At 37.7% G+C, this 22,936-nt stretch overlaps 1 protein-coding gene across 1 annotated transcript in view; it reads left to right on the top strand.

Annotated features, from left to right (window-relative positions):
• Window positions 1-22,936, top strand: part of arl15a (ADP-ribosylation factor-like 15a) — a 147,554-nt gene that overhangs the window by 36,375 nt on the left and 88,243 nt on the right. Inside the window, exons 2-3 of the mRNA XM_056458276.1 lie at window positions 2,040-2,184; window positions 5,082-5,141. Coding sequence (XP_056314251.1) covers window positions 2,040-2,184; window positions 5,082-5,141 — 205 coding nt within the window. The remainder of the gene's footprint in view (window positions 1-2,039; window positions 2,185-5,081; window positions 5,142-22,936) is intronic.

The raw sequence follows: 22,936 nt of genomic DNA, 5'->3' as shown, positions 1-22,936 counted from the left end.
TATTTTTCCACGTGGAATAAAATCATTAATAGGTGAAGGGCAGAATCAAGTCCTGCCTGGTCCAGACTAGTTCTGTCCTGCTAATAAAAGATATCTCTTTTTAGTTCTGTATACTGATCTCTCCACACTGGCTTTAACCGTCCCATTCACGGTTCACACTGCATTTGCCTGCTAATGTCTCCCAGCAGGCCTCCAGTCAAAAACAGTGATTCATAAAGTGACAGGTCTGTCTGCTGCCATGAGGACACAAGCTCTCAGAATCCTGCCCCTCTCGCTCTCTTTTCCACACCCTCCCCACTAAACAGACTCAGACTGCGTTAGACTGTCTGGTAACAGTCTATTTTACATGTTAGGGCAAGCAAATTCAACAATAAAGCCTGTCCTAATATTAAGCGATAGGAAAAGAGGTCTCAGCTACATTAAATGCAGGAGTGTCAGTTAATCATCCATTGTGTTTGCATGCACAGTTTTACTCTCACAAAACTGCAAGGTCATGTAAAAACATTGTTCATTCGTCAGGTAAAGGTCATAAATGGTTTGGCAAAACTCAGTTGCCTGTCTGATTGTTTTTGCCATTATCTCAAATTTACTCTGTATGTAAATACATTAACTTCTTCTTTAGTGATTTTTTTTTAGTGTGCATGGCTGTTTTCGTAGAAACAAAACAGGTAATCTTATTTAAAGTGCTATATATACTATTGTGACATTATGTTTTGTATCATTTGGCACATATGCAGTAATACAATGCCCCTTTTTAATATACCATGACATTGCTGTAAACACAATGTTAAAAGTGCACAATTCAAAGCTGAAAAGCAGCTGCCATTAAGCTACACAGTAAATTTTTTAAAATGGTTTGCTTTTACATTTTGATTTGAATTTATGTGCACGTTTACCAGTGTATATATATTTAAAAGAAAAAGAAAGCATACAGGCTGTTCTTATGGCATCATCATGAACTGTGGTGTGCTTCACAAAAACTTGACAGTTATTTTTTCAGTTTTTATAGGCGAAATATTTGTGTTGAAATGTATTAGTTTGTTCATATTTGGCTGTTTAAGCTCAGAGCTCCTGTTTTAATGTTTTTATTTCGACACTTTGAAAATAAAAAAAACCAATCAAACATTCATTCAATGGGGAAAGATGAAATAGAAGAAATAGTATGCATATTAGCATGAATGCATCTGTTTTATAGATTATCCTATGAGCTTATAATTAATAATGAAAATATGAACAAAACAAAGTTATTACATGACTTTTTAAAATAATACATACAAATATAGATAACTTAATAATTCATTCTGGCATCATTTTTATAACCTTTTGCTGATATTGCAAAACTAAATTAAGCTTACAAAAGTCGAAACTTGAGGTGTACAAAAAAGAAACCAACGAAAAAAATTATTGAAAAAAAATTATTTTGAATCCAGTTTGTTTTGCTGTTGTTTTTTTTTGCATCTGGAGCCCCTCAAGCTTCGCCTATGGGTGACGTCATAACTAGAGATCTTTTTTTTTTTAATTCGTTATTTTCTTACAAAGAGTATGAAAATGTTTTCCATAAGGGGCAAGAGAAAAACAATATTATTTGCTCATGAAATACTAATTAGCATTATGAATAAGCAGAAATAAAAGACCATTTGAAACAATTCCTCATTAAAATGTTACATATTCAAGTCAGTTTTAGTGTCTTTAGTTCTGGGAGACACAACAGTTGAAGGAACACATGTAATTGCGGTCACTGAGAAAGCAACAGCTGTGTGCTGAATTTCATGTCTCATTTTGTCAATGCAGTCATCTCATTGTGAGTTCAGGAGGTCTTCTCCAGATGTGTTGCTTTCACATCACCGCATTAGTACATCAGCAGACGTCTTTCTCTGGTACTTCATTAGCATTTGTCAGCTCTTGATCCTCAGTTTATTTTCAGACTGTCTTCTTGGGCAAACATATGCTTAAATTGTTCATCTTTAGCCTTATCAGCAAGCTAGCGAGACGTGCACCACTCATAGTCACTAACTCTGTTTGTCTTCTTGTGTTATTAGTGTCTCCAGAAGTTATGCTGTAAGAACCCCCCTCCACCTAGACCCGAGTATGATGTGGTGTGCATTGGACTGAGCGGTGCCGGAAAGACCAGTCTGCTCTCTCGTTTGTGCAATGAGATCAGTGATGGCACGGTACCAACCACAGGTAGTATAACACCTCTGTGCAGCTTTTTACTGCAGCATGTTTGAAACCTACAAGACATGCTTTTCAATGAGTTTCCAATCACATATTCATCTCGCAAAAGACTATTATAAGTAACACAAAGCTCGGCTCCTGTTCTCCAACAAATGAGACAAATCATTCCGACAAATCGACTTAGCACACTATTTTTGCAGTGTGTTTGGTTAAGCCTCCACATTTGTACTGAGTACATGTATCATCTCTGGCATTGCACTTTTCCAGTGCTCTGGAAGGTCTGCAAAATCTGTTCATTGTCACCATGTGCTCTTCACCCTTTCTGAGCTCTGAAAGCTGTTTAACGTTATCGCTGCAGGTTCCCTGAGAGCCTCCCTTTGAACACTACACTACTTTACCAAAAAAAGAGCACACTTGTGGAGGAGCTCTTTGTATGACTCTGTGTCTGTTTTTAAGAACATCTTGGCTTTGTGGCACAGACCTTCTTTCTTGTAAAATGTGTGTTGATTTCATTAGAGCTCTTGCCGACAGGCACCTCTCAAGGTGGACGACATCACTTCCGTTTTTACCAATAACAATTTTTTTTTCCGCAAGAGAAGACACAATTGTGTCAGGCTTTCTTCACCACGTCTCAACAATTGGAGTGTGATGTATACAGCATGCTAGACGATACACAAACCCAGAATGTGTGTATAATGATGATCGCTCTTTGTCTTTAGAGTGAACACCTGTCTTGAACTGTCTAGTGAAGCAGTAATTACAACAGTGAAGTATTATTTGGCAGCGCTTGTGGAAATATGCTTAGATTAAGTTGTCAGAGTTGCTAGTCAGCACCATCAGACCAAAACGGAGTTTATAGCCTGTTCATAGGATATTTATTCTCACCAGCTGAACATTTGATGAAACCTACCTTCTAAACCTTAGCTTTGAAAAATGTGCTCTTCAGAGGCTCACTCTCATATTTTCACTTGTGATAATCAGTACCAAATGCCTGTTCCCCTTAACTCTGCATACAATTGTGGGAAAATACCAGACAAAATACAATTGTGGGATGTTATATCAATTTTTTTTGTTTTATGTCAGCCAGAAGCATCTTTCTCACAGCATTATTGTTGTACTTTAAAGGGATAGTTTACCCCAAAATTTAAATGAGCTTTTAATTAGTCACCTGACATGTTCAGTAATTGAAAAAAATATTTTTTTTACGGAAATAAATTTGTGTGTGTATATATATATATATATATATATATATATATATATATATATATATATATATATATATACATACATACATACATATTTACATATATACATATATGTGCATGTGTATATATATATATATATATATATATATATATATACACATGCACATATATGTATATATGTAAATATGTATGTATGTATGTATATATATATATATATATATATATATGTATATATATATATATATATATATATATATATATATATATATATATATATATATATATATATATATATGTATATATATATATATATATATATATATATATATATATATATATATATATATATATTTATTTATTTATTTATTTATATATTTTCTTTTTATTTTTTCTTATCTGACACCGAGGTCCTTGGGGATTCATACAAAACAATGGCTAAGAAAATACTAAGGCAAAACAATATTAATACTTGTGGCTCTTGATGATACTTTGATGTCTGTGCTAGCAAGTTTTCTTTCATATAATGATCAATGTTTGGCCACAGACTGATACATAAACTCACGCTTTGTTTACCAAAAGAGCAGGAGGACACGTGTTGTATGTTTCATCAAAATAGTACTTGTTCCTATCCTAGGTGCTGCAGTCTATATAAGAAAAGTGGGGGTATGTATGTATTCGCAATCTTAATCATGAAGATTCACTTTTAACAACATGATATACGTCATTATGCAACATGAAGTTTGTGCTCCAGACTATCGTGAAGGCATTCAGAACCATTTGCCGTTGCAGTGGATTATAGATAATAATGTAAATAATATTGCTTCCACAGGCTTTGCTATTAATTATTATAGTGATTTTGACTGCAGCCCATGTTCCTCACAGAGATCTGATCTCACCATCATCTAGTTTGTCTGGAAAAACATGCAGAAATAGAAAGACTGACAACACAGTTTATTTTAGTCAGCATTAATTCTTTAATGTTGGTTTGGTGTGTCCCGTTCTTTAAACACAAATGAGGGTTAATATAAGTTAATTGACAAATAAAATCCTTTTATAGCATTATATTTGAAAGTATCCTCACTTTACAGCATTTTCAACTAAAACTTTATATTGTACTTTAGCTTTTCAGTCTTCCTGTTCCTTTGTGTCTTTCCAGACGGGAAGTGAGTGCAGAGAACTGGCTGCAGTCAGAGTCCTGTGCATAAAAACCCCACACTGGATTATTACAATTAACAGCAAAAATAATGTTTGGAAATGTAAACTGATATTTCCTATGGACACGCTGTCAAAAGATAAAAACAATTGATTTAAAACTATACTTTGTTGGTGATAATAGCTGTGGCTCAGACTGTAGGACTGATAATTCTTACTCTTAAAGTGCAAAAGCCATTTATTTGCATTTAATAAGTGCCCGGGGCCACATTTTCTGCTAAAAATGTATTTTAATCTTCTACTGAAAAAAGTAGTCTCTACATCTTGGATGGCCTGAGTTTGGGTAAAGTTGTTTATCAAAAGTCACTCATATTTAAGTAAGTGGCTTCCAAAAAATATTTGAATCATGTATACATTTAAAATATTGCCATCTTGTGTAGATAAATGCAAAGCTGTGTTTTTATCATATTTCTTCAATATAATATATCTAACACTGTCTTTAACCACATTGTCCTTGAAATTTTAACATGAGCATGTTTTCTTTCACAGGTTTCAGCATCAAAGCAGTGCCATTTGAAAATGCCATACTGAATGTGAAGGAACTTGGAGGTAATAAGAGCAAATAGACTATATTAATCCCCATGTTTTCTCCAAGCACTGGAGAGTAGACTGTTGCCATGCTAATCCAGTGGTCTATGGGACAGATCTCTCAGTTTAGCCACCTAAACTCTAAGAAGGGGCGCTTACCTCAGTGTCTCCTACTTCCCAGTAAAACCACAACTGCACTGAGGGTTTAAAGCATAAGACAGTCAATCAAGTTTAGTAGGCATTTGCTAAGCAAATAACTATTGTGTCATATTTGGCACAAGGACTTGCAAACAGGAAACAAGAAGTTGATGCCTGCGATAGACAATTTTGGCATTCGTAGAGTAAACAATTATAGTTTGGTCAGCAGTTGGCTTTCTGTTGTCAAACTGCAAAATACCAATTTTCTTGATCTGTGTTTTGTGTTTTTTTGTTTTATATTTTCAACGTTTTGAAAAAAGTACTCACCTAATATGTAATATTAACATCTCCAAATATTGAATGCAGTTTTGCTTGAATGTCCTGCTAATCTGAGTATTCATTCAAGTTTAAAAATGTTTAATCAAAGATGGTTTAGAACACATATTTTTTGTGTCTATATGTATGTATATTTATTTGTACATAATAAGTTACATTACTGTCTCATCTGCATCTGTTAGTCTTTATTTTAAGAAATATTAATGTAGTTAAACAACATCTTGCTTAAAGATTCGTATGACATATCTTGTAGCAAATGACTGAAGGGGAACGTCTCAGTAACGGATGAAGCCACAAATGAGAAAACAGATGTTATGTCGTGAAATTAGCAAATCCCCTAATTTCGTATGACATATCTCGAAGTGACTGAGCAAAAGGGAAGGTGAGTTAGGTTTATTTTACTCTCTCCACCACATTAGAAGTGACACGGCGGAAGATGTTTTGTAACTGATTTCACCTTGTCTGTAGTATACAGAGGTGCCGCCTCACTGCAAGAAGGTTGCTGGTTTGAGCCTTTGGGTCAGTTGGCGTTTCTGTGTAGAGTTTGCATGTTCTCCCTGCGTTCGCGTGGGTTTCCTCCGGGTGCTCCGGTTTCCCCCAAAGACATGCTCTACAGGTGAATTGGGTAGGCTAAATTGTCCGTAGTGAATAAGTGTGTATGAATGTTTCCCAGTACTGGGTTGCAGCTGGAAGGGCATCCGCTGCATAAAACATGTGCTGGATAAGTTAGCGCTTCATTCCGCTGTGGCGACCCCTGATTAATAAAGGGACTAAGCTGAAAAGAAAATGAGTGAATGAATGTAGTATACAGACTTTTACCCTGTCTCCTTCTACTTTTCTATTTAGCATAAATAATTAATCTGACAGGATGTTCATTTAGGCTGGCTAGATACAAGGCCACAGGTACAATGTTGGAAGATGCTTGTTGTTGTAGAACTGTTGAGCAGAAAGAGGTCTGTGGAGAGAGAAATAAATCAGAGCCCGACTCTGTTTATGAGAATGTTAGGGGAGCCGCTCTTTGAAGTGATTTATGTGTTTTGTGGGACGCAGGGGACATTACAGGTGCACTCTGTATCATGACAAGTGGCCCGACCAACACAACAGAATCAAGAGCCCACTTAAAGAAAAACAACAGGGATAGAGAACACAGTAAACCAGAGCGAGGCCTGACTAAATCTGAAATGCATATGGAGGGCCGTGAAATGAAGCTTCTCCAGTAGGTGAGGTCAGAGCCCCCGGGGATGATTTTAATGGATTGTGGCCTCCAGTGTTATTTAAGATGAGGCTGATGTATCACCTGGAGCAGGACACATCTGCTCTGACTGAAAGTTTGCAGAGTACCTGAAAGGGAATACAGCTGTAAAAGAGATGTTGTGCTTGTGTTTTTATGCTGCCCCATGTACTGCCTTACTCTGGTCATTGACTACTATAACCTACCGGGATGTCTCCCTGGTCAAACTACATTATTCTTTGCCAGTGCATCTACGTGTACATCAGTGGGTCTCAATGTTTTTGACTCAAGGACCCAATAGGTTTCAGTTGGGATTTTGACAGTGAGTAATTTTATAAATAACCACTATTACTCGTTATAAATATTACTCTCCATTAAATGTGCAATGTAGCTTTGTTTGTTGATTCATTGTTCGTGGGCTGTCCACATACAATGCTTACTTTGACCTGCACTCAGGCTCTTTTTGACAACTCTTTTTGATGTGTTGTCGCCATCATGTCAAGAGGCAGAATTTATTGTTGTTTTTTTCTAGTACAACTTACTTTGTATCTGCACTTTGTTATTTAGCATTTGGGGGTCCTCAAATGCACAGAATTTAGTCAATGAGCATATATGTAGTCAACAAATTCCAGCATTAGAAACTGGTATTTATTCATTCATTTTGAGGGTGTCTGCAGGGTCTTAAAAAGTAGTAAAAGTTGATAAATCAATTATGAGAAAATGAGGGCCCTTAAAAGGTATTAAAAAGTCCTAATCCTGTTTTTACGAGGTCTTAAAGTTTGTTCAAGCATTGTCCAAAGTGTTTGACTCAAAAAAAAACATAAATATATTTCTTTTCCTTGATTGGTTCTGGCCGGGTGCGTCCGGCCAAGCTCCTCTGTCTGGGTAATGTCACGTAATTTGCAGGACAAACGCGGGAAGATGATGTGACTGTCTTCACATGTAGCGAAACCATAGAGTGAAACAGACGGCAAAATGGGAAAATGTAAGTTTGCTTACTCCTGGTTGGAGAAAGACGAGTTTAAACTATGGCTGAAACCTGTCGCTGAAAACAACCACAATTTATTCTTTCAAGGTTTGTTTCTTCCGAGCTAATCTGATTTCTGTTGCACGGTTGTACCCCAGTAATTTTTTTAACTACAACTGTTTATTAACAACTGTTTGCTAATTTAAAGGTTTGATACTGATTAGAACTGGAAGTGGCGACGAGGTCTTAAAATATTCTGAGAAGATCCTTAAAAAGTCTTAAAAAGTTATTGAAATTTCTTTAGGATTCCTGCATATACCCTGATTTTCTTTTCGGCTTAGTCCCTTTAATAATCTGGGGTCGCCACAGCAGAATGAACCGCTAACTTATCCAGCACATATTTCACGCAGAGGATGCCCTTCCAGCTGCAACCCATAACAGGGAAACACCCATACACACTTATTCACACATGTTCACTACGGACAATTTTAGCTTACCCAATTCACCTGTACCGCATGTCTTTGGACTTGTGGGTGAAACCGGAGCACCCAGAGGATACCCACGCCAACATGCGGAGAACATGCAAACTCCACAAAGAAACGCCAACTGACCTAGCTGAGGCTCACACCAGCCACCTTCTTGCTGTGAGGCGAACGCGCTACCCACTGCACCACTGCATCACCAACTGGTATTTAGAGTATTAGAATTTAGAAACATTATGATTGCAATGGAGGTTCTGGTCGATCAAATACTTTAAGTAATTCATAATTTTCGGTGACTCAGTGATTAGCACTGTCGCCTCACAGCAAAAAGGTCGAAGGTTCGAGTCCCGGCTGAGCCAGTTGCCATTTTTGTTTGGAGCTTCCAACTTGTTGGCGTGGGTTTCCCCCTATAGTCCAAAGACATGTGCTATAGGTGAATTAAATGGGCTAAATTGGCCATTGTGTATATGTGTGAATGTGAGAGTGTATGGGTGTTTCCCAGTGATGGGTTGCAGCTGAAAGAGCATCCGCTGTGTAAAACATATGCTGGATAAGTTGGCGGTTCATTCCATTTTGGCGACTCCTGATAAATAAAAGGACTAACCTGAAGGAAAATGAATGAATGATTTTCAAAATTGGATTTGGTTTTAAATTAATATGTTAAAATCAATGTTATTGTCCTACAGTGTGTACAATTGTAACACAATTAGGAACATTTAAAGTAACAAAGAAAGAGGCAATTTGATAACAGAAATTCTATGCAGTAATATAGAACAATACTGAGCAACTAGTTGTTAGTTACATATTTAATTACATATATTGCATCTATATATACAATTACATATATATAAATGTATGAGCTGAGAATGATTTGTGTTAAAATATTGTGATTTGCACCTGCCCACATTAACTTCATAAACTCCAAAAAATAAAGATACTTATAATAATAAGGGAATATGGTGACACTTCAGAAGCATGTATAAAACAAGAGGCTTCTGTTGATGGTGGTTTGAATAAAGTTATTGAACAAAAACATTTTGGTCACTGCAATATTACTAAGATCGTGACTACAAAACAATATCAATATCATTTTACAATATCAGTATTTGGTGTGCTCCATATACTGTAGGTGAGTGGGCTTGACAAACCACCTGTTGAACTTGCTCTCTCTCCTTTGCATACTCGGAGGAAAAAATTTAACTAACTAGTCATAGCATTTATATTTTGATGCTCTCTGAGAATGTGTCCTCAACTGAAAGGTTGAGAACATCTGATTAAGTTTATTCATTATATTATGTAAAGTTTGTCATTCTTAAAACTTTCAATTTTTTGTTAAGACCCAGTTGATTTAACCTTCCTAATGTAATTTATTGCAAACATACAGTATAAGTGCAAAATTGTGAGGTGGGGGCGGGGGACATCTGTTTCTTTATTGGTGTGGGTACCTGTGATATTCCTCAAATGTGCTTATGCCCATTTTGTTGAATAATAAATATGACTTTTTATCCTAAAAGATAGACAATAATCTCTGCCCTTCAAGATGCACTTTAAACACTTTAGCAACTCTAGTGACTAAGTGGCTGCTTTTGCAACTCAAGAGCCTTGATAAATGTCATCTTCTGGTCTAGACTGCACTTGAATTTAAGCAGCAAGAGAAAGGAAAATGAATTCAACTCTGTTTTGAATGAATGAATTCAAATGAATTAAAAAAAACTGTAGGCATGCACAATATATTGGTACCATACATATTTCTTTTTGTCTGACATTGGGTACTTTATTTAAATCTGTCTGTTGATATCAGACAACGTTTTAACAACAGTGAAAGGCTGTCTGCACTAGGCATAAGAAAATATTTTATCAGTATGTCATAAACAGAATAAAGCATTTCTATACTGTTAAAAATTTGTCATTTACATTATGCCACATCCAGTGTAAAAACACTGTTTATCATAAAGATCTTGTGTACATCATACCTAAGCATTTCTTTCTAAGCATAATTCTGGTGAATTCACTGCTTAACTTTAATTGAATATAGTTTTTTGTCTGTATGTAAAAAAAAACTAGCTACAGTTGGCATCTACTGTCCCTCCATTGAACCAGTGCTTTGGAAGACTCAAACATCCCATTGGACCTGGCACAAAGATTTACCCACCTAAACTACATCTGTGAGGCTAACTTAGTAGTTGTAGAGCGGAAAAGGCAGAGGAGTCTGACTCACTACTATGACTGCGTGTTTCCGCTGCTAAATTGAGTAATGCATTTTTTAACACCCTCTCCCATGTGTGCTCAAAGCTTACAACTGTCAAGCCCTTCCTTCTCTTTCAAGAGCCGGAAAAACCATATCCTTACTGTATTTGTGACATGCACCATTATCTTGAACCCCTAATTTAAGTGGTCATGAACTGTCTATATGGTTACACATATTTTACACATATTTCATATACTTATTATAGAAATTAATTAAATTCTCACATTTTGAAAGGACATTTATGTGCTGTTAATAAAATTTTCTGTATGTGTGCTTGACCGTGTACATCCTTTATAGATGGACACTGTGGTTTACTGTTGTTTAAAAGGTTTAAATACTGAGCAATATTTCTCAGACAAAAGTTTTTACTGATGTGGTCTGGAAATAATGTTTATCCACTCTTTCCTAATGTTTGGATCAAAGGGAAGATATTGCATAGGCTGTTTCATCTACTTGGCCCTACTTTTTTGTTGTCTTCAGAGTCATCTTTATTGTTTTATTGGTGATTAACCTGCCTCTCATTATTTTACCCACTGTATATGCAAATCAGTGGTTGGAACTTTGAGGTAACAGTAGGCGTTGATCTTCTGTGGAAAAAAGGTGTAGACACATTCCACAACCTGTTGTTTTGGCAGACTGGCTTCAATAAAAGCTGTTTTTTAATCATAATCGTGAATCCTGAGACTTATAGGATGAATGACCTCTTATACGTATGTCAAAAGATCGATGGGAGTTGGTTCGAGCCTCAGCTGGGTCAGTTGACATTTCTGTGTGGAGTTTGCAGGTTCTCTCGTGCATGTTCCATGGGTTTCCTCTGGGTGCTCCAGTTTTCCCCACAAGTCATGCACTATAGGTGATTTGGATAAGCTAAATTGTCCGAAGTGTATATGTGTAAATAGGAGTGTATGGATGATTCCCAGTGATGGGTTGCAGCTGGAAAGGCATCCGTTGCATAAAAGATATGCTGGATAAGTTGGCGGTTCATTCCGCTGTGGTGACCCCAGATTAATATAGGGACTATGCCGAAAAGAAAATGAATGAATAAAATGTTTATATATTTTTGCACTTGGATCTAACTATTTCACCTGGATTTAATTAGGAAAAGTAGCTACAGTAAGAGATTACTAGTGGATTATTACTGAATAAACAAGTTATTTATCCAATAAAATAATGCATAGAGTAGCTTCTCATTTCTAACATAACCATGTCAGAAAAAGATGTTAATCTGTTTCAGAAATGTCAAATTATTCACATTATTCAAGCAAAGAAAACTGAAATCTAAAATTGGGTTAAGAACATCCTGCTTATGAACAAAACCCACGTTTCCTGAAGTAGGCAACTCTAATGAAAACAACTGTCCGCTGTCTCACCCCACCCACTCATTATTCTACTCATTAGATCATTATTTAATTCGCACCTGTCTGTAGTTTCTCTTCATTAGTCTCCCTATTTATTTCTCTCATTCTCACTGTCCTGTACCTTATCGTTCGTGTGTTCTTACCTTATGGTCCGGTTTTTTAGATCTTGTCTAGTTTAGTCTTGTCTTGTCTCGCTGTTGTTTAGGCTCCAGTGCCAGTTTTTTTGTTTTGTTTTGGATTTCCGCCTCTTTCCCTTTGTCATTCCGTTCATGCTGCAATCCAGCCGTGACTTCCTCGCTTCTCTGCGCTCCCTGCTCCAATCCCTCTCTATTGCCCACGAGTGATCTCCCTCTCCAGCCGTATTGCACTCAACCTGGGTTCTCTCGTTCTGGCCACCGGCACCGCAGTTTGCTGACTGACGGGTTTGATTGACATGCGCCTACTGTTGGAACATTTTAGTATTGTTTTTCCTTTTTTTGCATAAACTTTTTAATGACTGGCGCGTTGGATTATCATGCACTCTCTACAGGCCACCCTTGGTATAGTTTATATTTCTTTAATTTTGACAAGATTTTTGCACCCTTCTGTGGGTTCCCCAGCACCCTCTGCTGAAGGTCTTTGTTGTAGCCCAGTCTGCAAGATTGATAAAAGTTATTTTTTGAACTGCACTTGAATCCTCTCAATTTTTTTCTTAACAGAATGGATTCAGCAGGTTTGGACCAGGTGCGGACTGCACTCACCCAGCAGGGTGCAATCTTGGGTCAGCATGCCACCCAGCTCACCACCTCCAGAGAGGTGGAGATGCTTAATGCCCAGGTGGTCGAGCTCAATGCACGCATTGAGTTGCTCCAGCATGACGCTACAGGGTCCAGACAGGTTGCTTAACCTCTCACCACCCACCATCATGATCCAGAGCCCCATGCCAACAATCCACCACCCTATGATGGAGACCCCAACTCCTGTCAGTGCTTTTTATCGCAGTGTGCTCTTGTTTTTCACGCTGCAACCCTGCCATTATGCCTCAGAGGCGTCCAGAGTGACGTATGTCCTGACTCTGCTCACCGGGAGATCACTTGATTGGGGCACTGCAGTTTTGGATGCCAGGGCACCTTTCTGCCACTTTTTTGATGACTTTAAGGATGAAAGGATTGAGCTCTTTGACCGGTCTGCACAAGGAGATGAGGCGGCTGCCCGGTTGGCACGACTGTCCCAGGAGGTTCACTCCATCACCAACCATTCCATCCAGTTCAAGACATTAACTGCCTTATGTGACTGGAATGAAGGGGCCCTCCGTTTCAGATTTTTTGAGAGTCTTAATGAGGTGATCCAAGATGAAATTGCTTCTCATGAGCTTCCTTGTCACCTGGAGACTCTTTTTGATCTGGCTCTCTGTGTGGAGAGGTGCCTTCGCTGCCACTGTCAGTGGCGATCTGTCCACTCTTCCTGGAGGGTTGATGACATCTCCTCCCAACAAGTCAGCTCCTCTACTCTTTCTCATCTGATCCTGAGCTCATGCAGATGGGACCTATGCACCTCACGCCCCAAGAGAAAAGGGTTTGCAGGTGCCTTTACTGTGGCGAACCAGGGCACATTGCCATCATGTGCCCTTTAAAAGCCAAGGCCCATCAGTAAACCGTGGGATCCTGGTGGGCACCTTTCCCTGTCAGAATTCCCCTGTCTCTCTCGCATGTTGTTGCCCATCAACATTCAACATGAAGGATCCCTCAACTTCAGCTCTGCCTTGCTCGATTCAGCAATTGCCTGGACTGTCCCACTGCCAAGCAGTAAGGTATTTCCGCCATTCCTCTCCCTTCTCTCAATTCTATCTGGATGTTAGCTGGTCGGCTCATCTCTACCATTACCATTATCACCAGGTTTCCCTTTTGCCCTGGGGCATCCCTGGCTGGTAAAGTACAATCTTCACATTGATTGGACCAGGAATTCTGTGTTGGCCTGGAGTCAGTCTTGTCTGGCATCTTTTTTGGGTTCTGCCTTGTCTCCTGGTTCTTTGTCTTTGTCTTCTGTGTTTCAGGAGGTCCCGTTTGAGTACCATGGTTTTCGTCAGGTCTTGGGCATGTCTTGGGCTGGATCTGTCCCTCCTCATCGACCATATGACTGTGCCATTGACCTCCCAGGCACTTCTCCGCTCAAGGGTCATTTGCATTCCCTTTCTGAACCAGAAAGAGAGGTTATGGACAGGTACATTCAGGAATCATTTAATACTGGTCTCATCTGTCCCTCATCACCTTCGGGTGCGGGGTTCTTCTTGGTAAAGAAGGATGGCTTTCTGTGTCCATGTATCGACTACAGAGGACTGAATGACATCACGATTAAAAACAGGTACCCCTTACCTCATTTGCCTTTGAGTTGTTGCAGGGAGCCCAGGTATTTGTAGAAAAAGATCCAAAGAAAATCGGCACACTGCCACTTTAGCTCTCAAAGAAATTTTTAATGTCACAACGTTTCGACCAACATGGTCTTCATCAGGTGAAGAATTACAAATGGAAATACTCAAGAAATAGTGAAAACTCTACACAGCACCTGCAGTCAATCATCACAATCAGCCAACAAGCCAACAAACAGGAGCATTTACATACAATAATATATATATATATGACAATGAGATGCATACATACTATTACAAAAAAGATTTAAAGTACAAATCCAAATTTTAACTTTTAACTTCCTCGAAGACAGAGTATTCACCAAAGGTTGTCCAGGTATTTACCAAATTAGGCCTCAGTAACACTTATCACTTGGTGTGCATCCATGAGGGAGATAAGTGGAAGACAGCCTTTAATACCCCTACGGGACACATCTTGTCTCACCCTTTGGTCTGACCAACGCCCCAGCTGTCATCCAGGTCCTGGTAAACAACGTGCTGAGAGGATGAAATATTACCTGTGGGATATTACCCTTCTGTGGGTTCCCTAGCTCTCTTTGCTGTAGGTTTTTGTTATAGCCCAGTCTGCAAGATTAATAAAACTTATTTTTTGACCTACACTTGAATCCTCTGTTTTTTTTCCTTGAAAACAGGTCAATAAATGCCTATGAATTGCTAGTGATCAGCTCCCACAGGTGCTGGCTTTATACTCAACTGACTGTAATCAGCAGCACCTGTGGGAGAGCAAGTCAGGCTTTTATCACTGAAGAAGCCAAATGTTCAGCTATCAGCTGGAGACCTAGCTACTGTGGCAGGGAGGCATGACATTCTGTTCCCTTCTTCAGGGAATGTAGGTAACGTTCATAACCGGGACGTTCCCCTTCAGATTGGGAAACTTTAGTGCCCCGTTGAAACGCCACAGTAGCTGGACCTCGCTACGCCTTTTGGTGAAAAGTTTGCCAAGCAGAGAGTGAGTGCACAATCATCACTAAAGGCCCAGCCCTCCAATGTCTCCAGCCCCTTACGAGAATATGACATTTTTAGATTAAAATTAAGGAGGTCGTGTAAGTCTTTAGCTGGATGTAGACTAGGGTTTTTTAGAATATGACAGACGGGATGGATTTAATCGCCTCACGTCTCTGAAGCACCAAGGTTATGCCTTCCTAGCACATTGCCATCCACTGCATCATGATGAGCGGAGTTGGCAGCAAGGTAAACCTTCAGGATGGAGGGTGACAACCTATGCTCCAGTTTATCCTGAAAGAAGGAAAGCATGAAAAAGGCTGATCTGGCATGTCTGGGGGTCCTCTCGATATGAAGGGCACCACTCAGTAAATAGACTTCACTTCACAAGTCTTTCGTGCTCGGCCCAAGGACCACATGCTCCATTCTGCCAGAAGCGTGAGCTGCCGTGAGAGTGCATTGGCTGCCTGATTAAGCTTACTCAAGACATGAATAGCACTCAGTGATTTCAGCCACGTATGACACCAGAGGAGCAGATGGCGAGCTAGCTGAGACATGCAGTGGGAATGTATACCACCCATTCGGTTGATGTACACCACCGCACTCCAGGAGCAGGGTTAGTGACCCCTGTTCTAGGGGCACCCTGGACCATAGAAAGGCAAGGTCCACCCCAAGTGTGGTGATACAGTGGAGTGATGGTTAACCGATGCATGCCCAAGGGCCATGCCCATCTGGGGGCCCGATTGTCAAGCCAGCGATGATGTGGTCTCATATGGAGCAATCCAAGCAACAAAATAGTGGCTGCGGGAGCCATATTTCCCAGGAGCCTCTGAAAAGATTCCATGGGACCACTGTATTCCTGCCAAACTCTTTTAGACAGGTCAGCATCAGCCTGGCAGGCTCTTTGGTAAGGTGCATAGTCATGGAGATTGAGTTCAGCTTCATCCTGAGTTAAGAGATCCTCTGCCTGGTGGCGAGCTTGCTCTTTTCTTGGTTTACCCGAAGCCTTAACTGGTCGAGGTGCTGGAGCCAGTTGTCGAGATAATTAAGCTTGTAAATAAGCACTGGGGCACCCTTGATGAGTTTGGTGAAACCAAACTGTCCTTCAGGTCTAGTGCTGTAAACCAATTCCAAGGATGAACACATCGGAGGATGCACTTCTGTGCAAGCATTCTGAACAGTATTTTGTGCAGATAGTGGTTCTGAATGCACAGATTTAGGATAAAATTCATCTCTTGCTAGAGGGACCGGCTCAATTGCATCTTTTGACTGGAGGACAGCAATCTTCTTGCACAAGACAGGGGCGGAGACGAGATTGATCGCAGTGAAATACATGCCTGTTAACTTGTGGGGCCGTTTGGTGAATTGAATTGATTGGCCGAGTCTGATTGTCTGAATGAGACACCATAGTGCTAACCAGGCTGGCAGAGCCCATTCGAGTGACACCATTGGCACAAACGCTGACGTTGCCGCTTAGCCGGTGGAGAGGGCTGTGCTTGCAGAGCAGGTCTTGAAGCTGGGCGCCCTCTGTGAGGAGATGTTGAGTTGGAAGGGACCGGACAAGAAGCAGTTTTCCAAACCTGTCGGTAGATGACCTGCCCCAACGCACTCAACTGCTCCTTCACTGCCAAGAATTCACAAAATAGACCAGTATGGGATATGGGTGTGTCGCGCTCCACCTAGGAGATAGCTTCATGCCCCCTTGTGTGCACATAGACCAAATGGAGGAAGGCGCCCTCAATGTCTTTGTGAGCTCATTGTGCACCTCTGGGAAGAAGGGGATGTGGGACTTGGAGGGTTTACCCTTATTATTAGCCTCATGTAACACCCATATAGTTGGTCTGGGGATGGTGGGAGTGGTGTCAGTCCGGGGGTGGTGAAACCTCCTGTCCTACCACTAAAGCAGCTCGGGAAAGCACGTGCATCATGTCCAACTCTTGGTTCAAGGGTTGTTGCGAGATCGGATATGGTTGCGGCGGGAAGTGAACCAGAATAATTTATATTATTTATTACTTTTCCCATTTTTTGTATTTTATTAATGTCTACCCTAACCCTAAACCCAACTGTCACATTAACGTAAAAAACAGTAGTTGTACCAAGTATTATTTATGCTATCTATTACATTACCCAATAAATTGTATTTTTAACGTCTACCCCCACCCCAACCCTAAACTCAACCATCACAAGTACTGTAAAAATATTAATTATTGTTATACAATGTCATAAAAAATGCTACTATAATTGATGTACGTATCGCACTTCCGACCGGCTGCTTATCTGATCTAGACTTTGCCAGGTTTTAGGCCTTGCTCTGCACGCCTGGAGGGTGGAAGCCTTTTGCAAGAGCATGCCACAATCTCAGCTGCCACAAACCATCGCACCAAGAAACACATGGTCAGAATGACATCATGAAAAAGATGCTTTTTTTATGGGAAATCTTCTTTTTTATTAAAACTGCTCTTTTGTGACATTTTGCTGGTCTTTCTGGAACACAGATTATGTCTCTTCAGCTGCTCATGAGTCTTCTGAAGTGAAAAGTCTGGTATGCTCTCCTACAGGTGGTGGCTTTATACTCAGCTGATTATACTCAGCTAATTAGCCGCACATGTGGAAGCTGCACTCTGGCAATTTATAGACATTCATTGCCACATTGTTTTACTCTTCAGAATGATTGGTCATCTAGCAATTTCCAAAGTGTCATTCCGACATGATTAGGGTCTAGGTTCTAGCAAATTTTGGGTCCAAAGAATAAAGTTAATAGACTTTTTCTTCCCTGTTGTCATGGCCATATTTCAAGATGCCTGCATTCATTGCACTCAAATTGTGAAAGAGTGGTTCAAAGAGCATGAGACATCATTTTTACACATGGATTGGCCTCCGTAGAGTCCAGACTATAACCCTATTGAGAATTTTTGGAATATGCTGGAGAACACTTTGCGCAGAGATCTGACTCTTATCATTAATACAAGATCTTGGCGAAAAATAATGCAACTCTGGATGGGAATAAATGATATGACATTGCAGCAGCATATTGAAATGAAATGATGCCATGGTGAATGTGTGCTGTGATCAAAGCTAAAGGCAGTCCAAATAATTAAAAGATTGTCTTTTTTTTAATGGGTAATGCATTTGCAAGATTTTTTCTGTCAGTGTAACCATCAGTAAGAGTTGTAAAAACGGCTCAGGCCTTGCGGTGTAAATAAATTTAAATGTTTAATCAGAAATCACTATAAAAAAAGGTACTGTATGTATGTCCAATAACCATTTACTTCCACCAATGAAAATAAAATGTCTGTCTTAAAAAGAACTACAGCTTACACTAGTATTCAGCCATGAAAATGATTGACATGACTTACAGACAGCATGAGAATGAACAAATCTCTAAAGATTGGTGCTAGATAAACTGTAGAATGACAGGAGGGATGAATATGAATGTGAGAAAGTTCTGAATGTGAACTGTGAGCATTTGCCATAGTGACATATCGGCAGTTTGTCACACAGCTCGTGGCCTGAAGTCTGTCGTCCGGGTGCGGTTAACAAACTGCTTCCCTCATCCGTGTAATAATCCGCCCTGATGGCAAAACGGCACTCCGTGTCTGTTACCCTTTTGACACAAAGGCCAGCAATGCCCTGTGTGTGTTAGCAGTATGTCCGCTAGGTGTGAGGCATGACTGGCACAGTGAGGAGGCATCTGTTAATGGAGCCCTCTCCAGTGACAATGACGTCAAAGGAGATTAGATGTGACTTTATGTGTGATGATAGCCCTTGCTGTGAATGTCAGACAATGTTATTCATTTCCTTACCACTTCATTTTAGGCACAGACCAAACAGTGTACTGATTGTTTTTTCTCTAAACTCTTAATGTCAAATGACTGAGTCAGCATGCGTATTTCAGTGCGTGAGTAGTTATTACAGCCATCTGTGTTATATATCGCCCTGGTTACACTTGAGTATCTTACAATCAGGTGATCACTTTGATTTGGACAGCATGAATTTTCATACCATCTGGATATTGTTTTTGTTACGTGTTGTTTTCTGGTAGTGTGTAAGTTATTGTTATAGTTATTTATTCAATATAAATATTATTTAGGATTTTTTATATTGGATTTTATTGAACATCGAAGTTGCTTGTTCTGCACATTTGGAAAAGCATGTAACATACAGTTGGGTCTAAGGTCTTGACTACTAGCAAAAATGTTTATATGTTTACATTTATATTGCAAATTGTTTTTTAGGATACCTAGAAAGGGGGCTTCCAAGCCTTTAAGTCCTTCTAATAAAAAAACGGAAAATTCATACATAATACAATGTATTCATACAGAAATATAAATCAGCTAATATTTCTGCAGTTTGTACAACTCTCTTGGATTTAACTCCTGGAACTAATGTACTGTTTTTATACTATTATTATCAACCATAAGATAAAACTAAAAGCTATACAGAACCCTTTTTACTGTTCTGCAAGAACGGCATCCACTGCATAAAACATGCCAAAGTATCTGGCATTCCATATTTAAACATAAATATCTTATTGAACTATTTTAAAAGAAATAATTATGAATTTCACATTTTTTTAAAAGTTTGTTTCTCTTTTGCTTTAAAAGGAGCATTTGATCTCTGTGAATTCCTCAGACGTGTGCTAGGGCTGCACGATTAATCGTATTATTATCACGATAACGATATTTTATCACGATAACGATATTTTATCACAATAACGATATTTGTGGCCCACGATCAATAATTAAATATCATCGCGATTTTACAGTGTAAAGACCAAGCCGTTATTTTAATGGGTGGAGTTTGCTGATTGTACCACATCACAAGCATGAAGTGACTGTCCAGATTTCAAGTGCTTTTTTAGAGGAATGCAATGTTGATCAGGTAGCTTTTGCTCCTGTTCAGTCCAAACTTCCCAAGGTAACACAAAAAACCTCATTAACCACCTTAAAAGCCATCACAAGGTGGCTGTTATCAGTGGGTTAATGAGCTCAGGAGAATGCCGCTTTGCATTTTTCTATGCATTACGAACATCACTAAACCAGACAACATTTCTTTTCTAAGTTAACTTAATATTCAGCAGTTTTTTCTGACGTGTTTGCCAGTCATGTAGACAGAAAACACTGTATCCAATTGTTTCAATGTATAAAGAAAAGTCATCGTGGCCCTGTTCACGTGGGTATTCAGGTTTGTTTTCATCAATCTGATGCAACTTTTATTATTTACTAGGAAAGAAAATGTAATTAAAAGTTTCAGATCAATTAAACTCACTATAAAAACTAGTCTATTTTATGCATTTTTTTGTGCAATTTCCTTTATTTCCGATTAGACCATGCACTTTATTCAGTGTCACAGTTTTAATATGTATAAATGCTTTTTTAAAAATAGCATTCGTTTCACAAATATTTTAGCACATCGAAAGTAATAAAATTTCCTGTCTTTTGGTTAAAAACTTTATGCAAAGGATTAGGAATTGATCGTGTGTGCAAAAAAACACATGCAACACATGCATCACACCTTGTGAAGTTTCTTTATAAACTAATTTCGAGAGGATCAAGTGCTTATGATTGCTTGCGGCTGGTCCCGCATTATTCAATTTATGATTTACCTATCAGACAATTCCTAAGTCACAATAAATACCCTAAGTTCCATATAACAACCATCTTCGTTTTGAAGAGTCCCCCCTTCCACCCCTACTCCTCCTCCATTCCTAGATGGGTGGCATGGTGGCCCAGTGGTTAGCACTGTTGCCTCACAGCAAGAACGTCACTGGTTCTAGTCCTTACCAAGCCAGCCAACGTTTCTGTGCAGAGTTTACACGTTCTCCACGTGCTCACGTGGGTTTCCCCCAGGTTCCCCGGTTTCCTCTTACCGTCCAAAAACATGCAACTTAAGTTAATTGACTAATCCAAATCGGCACTATAGACATGCACCTAGTAAGTAGTTATCTCTCAAGAGAAATCACTATCTGTTCATTAGTTAATACAGCAGGGAAGTTCTCGAGATCTACCTGAGCTCAAACTCCCCTCTCGCCCTGCAAACGGAAGGGAGACCCGGGCTCGAGGATCTTATGAGCTCAGGGACAGCATGCCAAACAAGTTTATTACCAATCATCAGCTAAGTGTGAACTCTTGAAAAGATATTTAAATAAAACACTTAACTGCTCAGCACGCTCAAAAAGTTAAACTAAAATGCACAAGTCCTGTTGGTTGCATCCGGCATACACAATAAACCTAACACGCCATTAATTCGATTGTGAAGTATGTGAACCAACCGCAGATGCTTTGTCGTGTTGCTCGCGACACCCTGCTTTGTAACTTATTAGTTTATTACAATAATTACACTTAGCTTTGCCATAGTTTTTCACCACATAGCCACACTTTTGAGCACATCTCCAACTCCAACTCTAAACAAATGTTTAGTTTGTTATTGAAGGTGCTCTCCAGTGGCAAAGTTCCTGGCAGAGTAGTGATTGAAAAAATGTGCATGTAGAAATTGGACAAGAGGAATCAAAATTTAAATTATATAACAAGTATACAATTCTTAATCTAAGTATCTAATCCCTGCCCAGTTTTATTTCAAGTTCTGTTTTTTTATATTTGTGGCTGTAAAGTTTAATAAGAATATATTATATTATATTATATTATATTATATTGCATTATATTATATTATATTATGTTATGTTATGTTATATTATGTTATATTATGTTATATCATATTATGTTATATTATATTATATTATATTATATTATATTATATTATATTATATTATATTATATTATATTATATTATATTATATTATGTTATGTTATGTTACGTTATATTATGTTATATTATGTTATATCATATAATGTTATATTATATTATATTATATTATATTATATTATGTTATGTTATGTTATGTTATATTATGTTATATTATGTTATATTATGTTATATTATATTATATTATATTATATTATTTTATATTATATTATATTATATTATATTATGTTATATTATGTTATATTATATTATGTTATGTTATGTTATGTTATATTATGTTATATTATGTTATATTATGTTATATTATATTATATTATATTATTTTATATTATATTATATTATATTATATTATATTATATTATGTTATATTATGTTATATTATATTATATTATGTTATGTTATGTTATATTATATTATATTATATTATATTATATTATGTTATATTATGTTATATTATATTATATTATATTATATTATATTATATTATATTATATTATATTATATTATATTATGTTATATTATGTTATATTATATTATATTATATTATATTATATTATGTTATATTATGTTATATTATATTATATTATATTATGTTATGTTATGTTATGTTATATTATGTTATATTATATTATATTATATTATATTATATTATATTATATTATATTATATTATATTATGTTATGTTATGTTATATTATGTTATATTATATTATATTATGTTATATTATGTTATATTATATTATGTTATGTTATGTTATATTATGTTATATTATATTATATTATATTATATTATATTATATTATATTATATTATATTATATTATATTATATTATATTATATTATATTATATTATGTTATATTATGTTATATTATGTTATATTATGTTATATTATGTTATATTATATTATGTTATGTTATATTATATTATATTATATTATGTTATGTTATG

This window comes from Danio aesculapii, chromosome 5 (assembly GCF_903798145.1).
Source record: "Danio aesculapii chromosome 5, fDanAes4.1, whole genome shotgun sequence".
In the NCBI taxonomy this organism is placed as follows: Eukaryota; Metazoa; Chordata; class Actinopteri; order Cypriniformes; family Danionidae; genus Danio; species Danio aesculapii.
The sequence above is the reverse complement of the archived record's forward strand: the minus strand, read 5'-3'. Positions and strand labels throughout refer to the sequence as shown.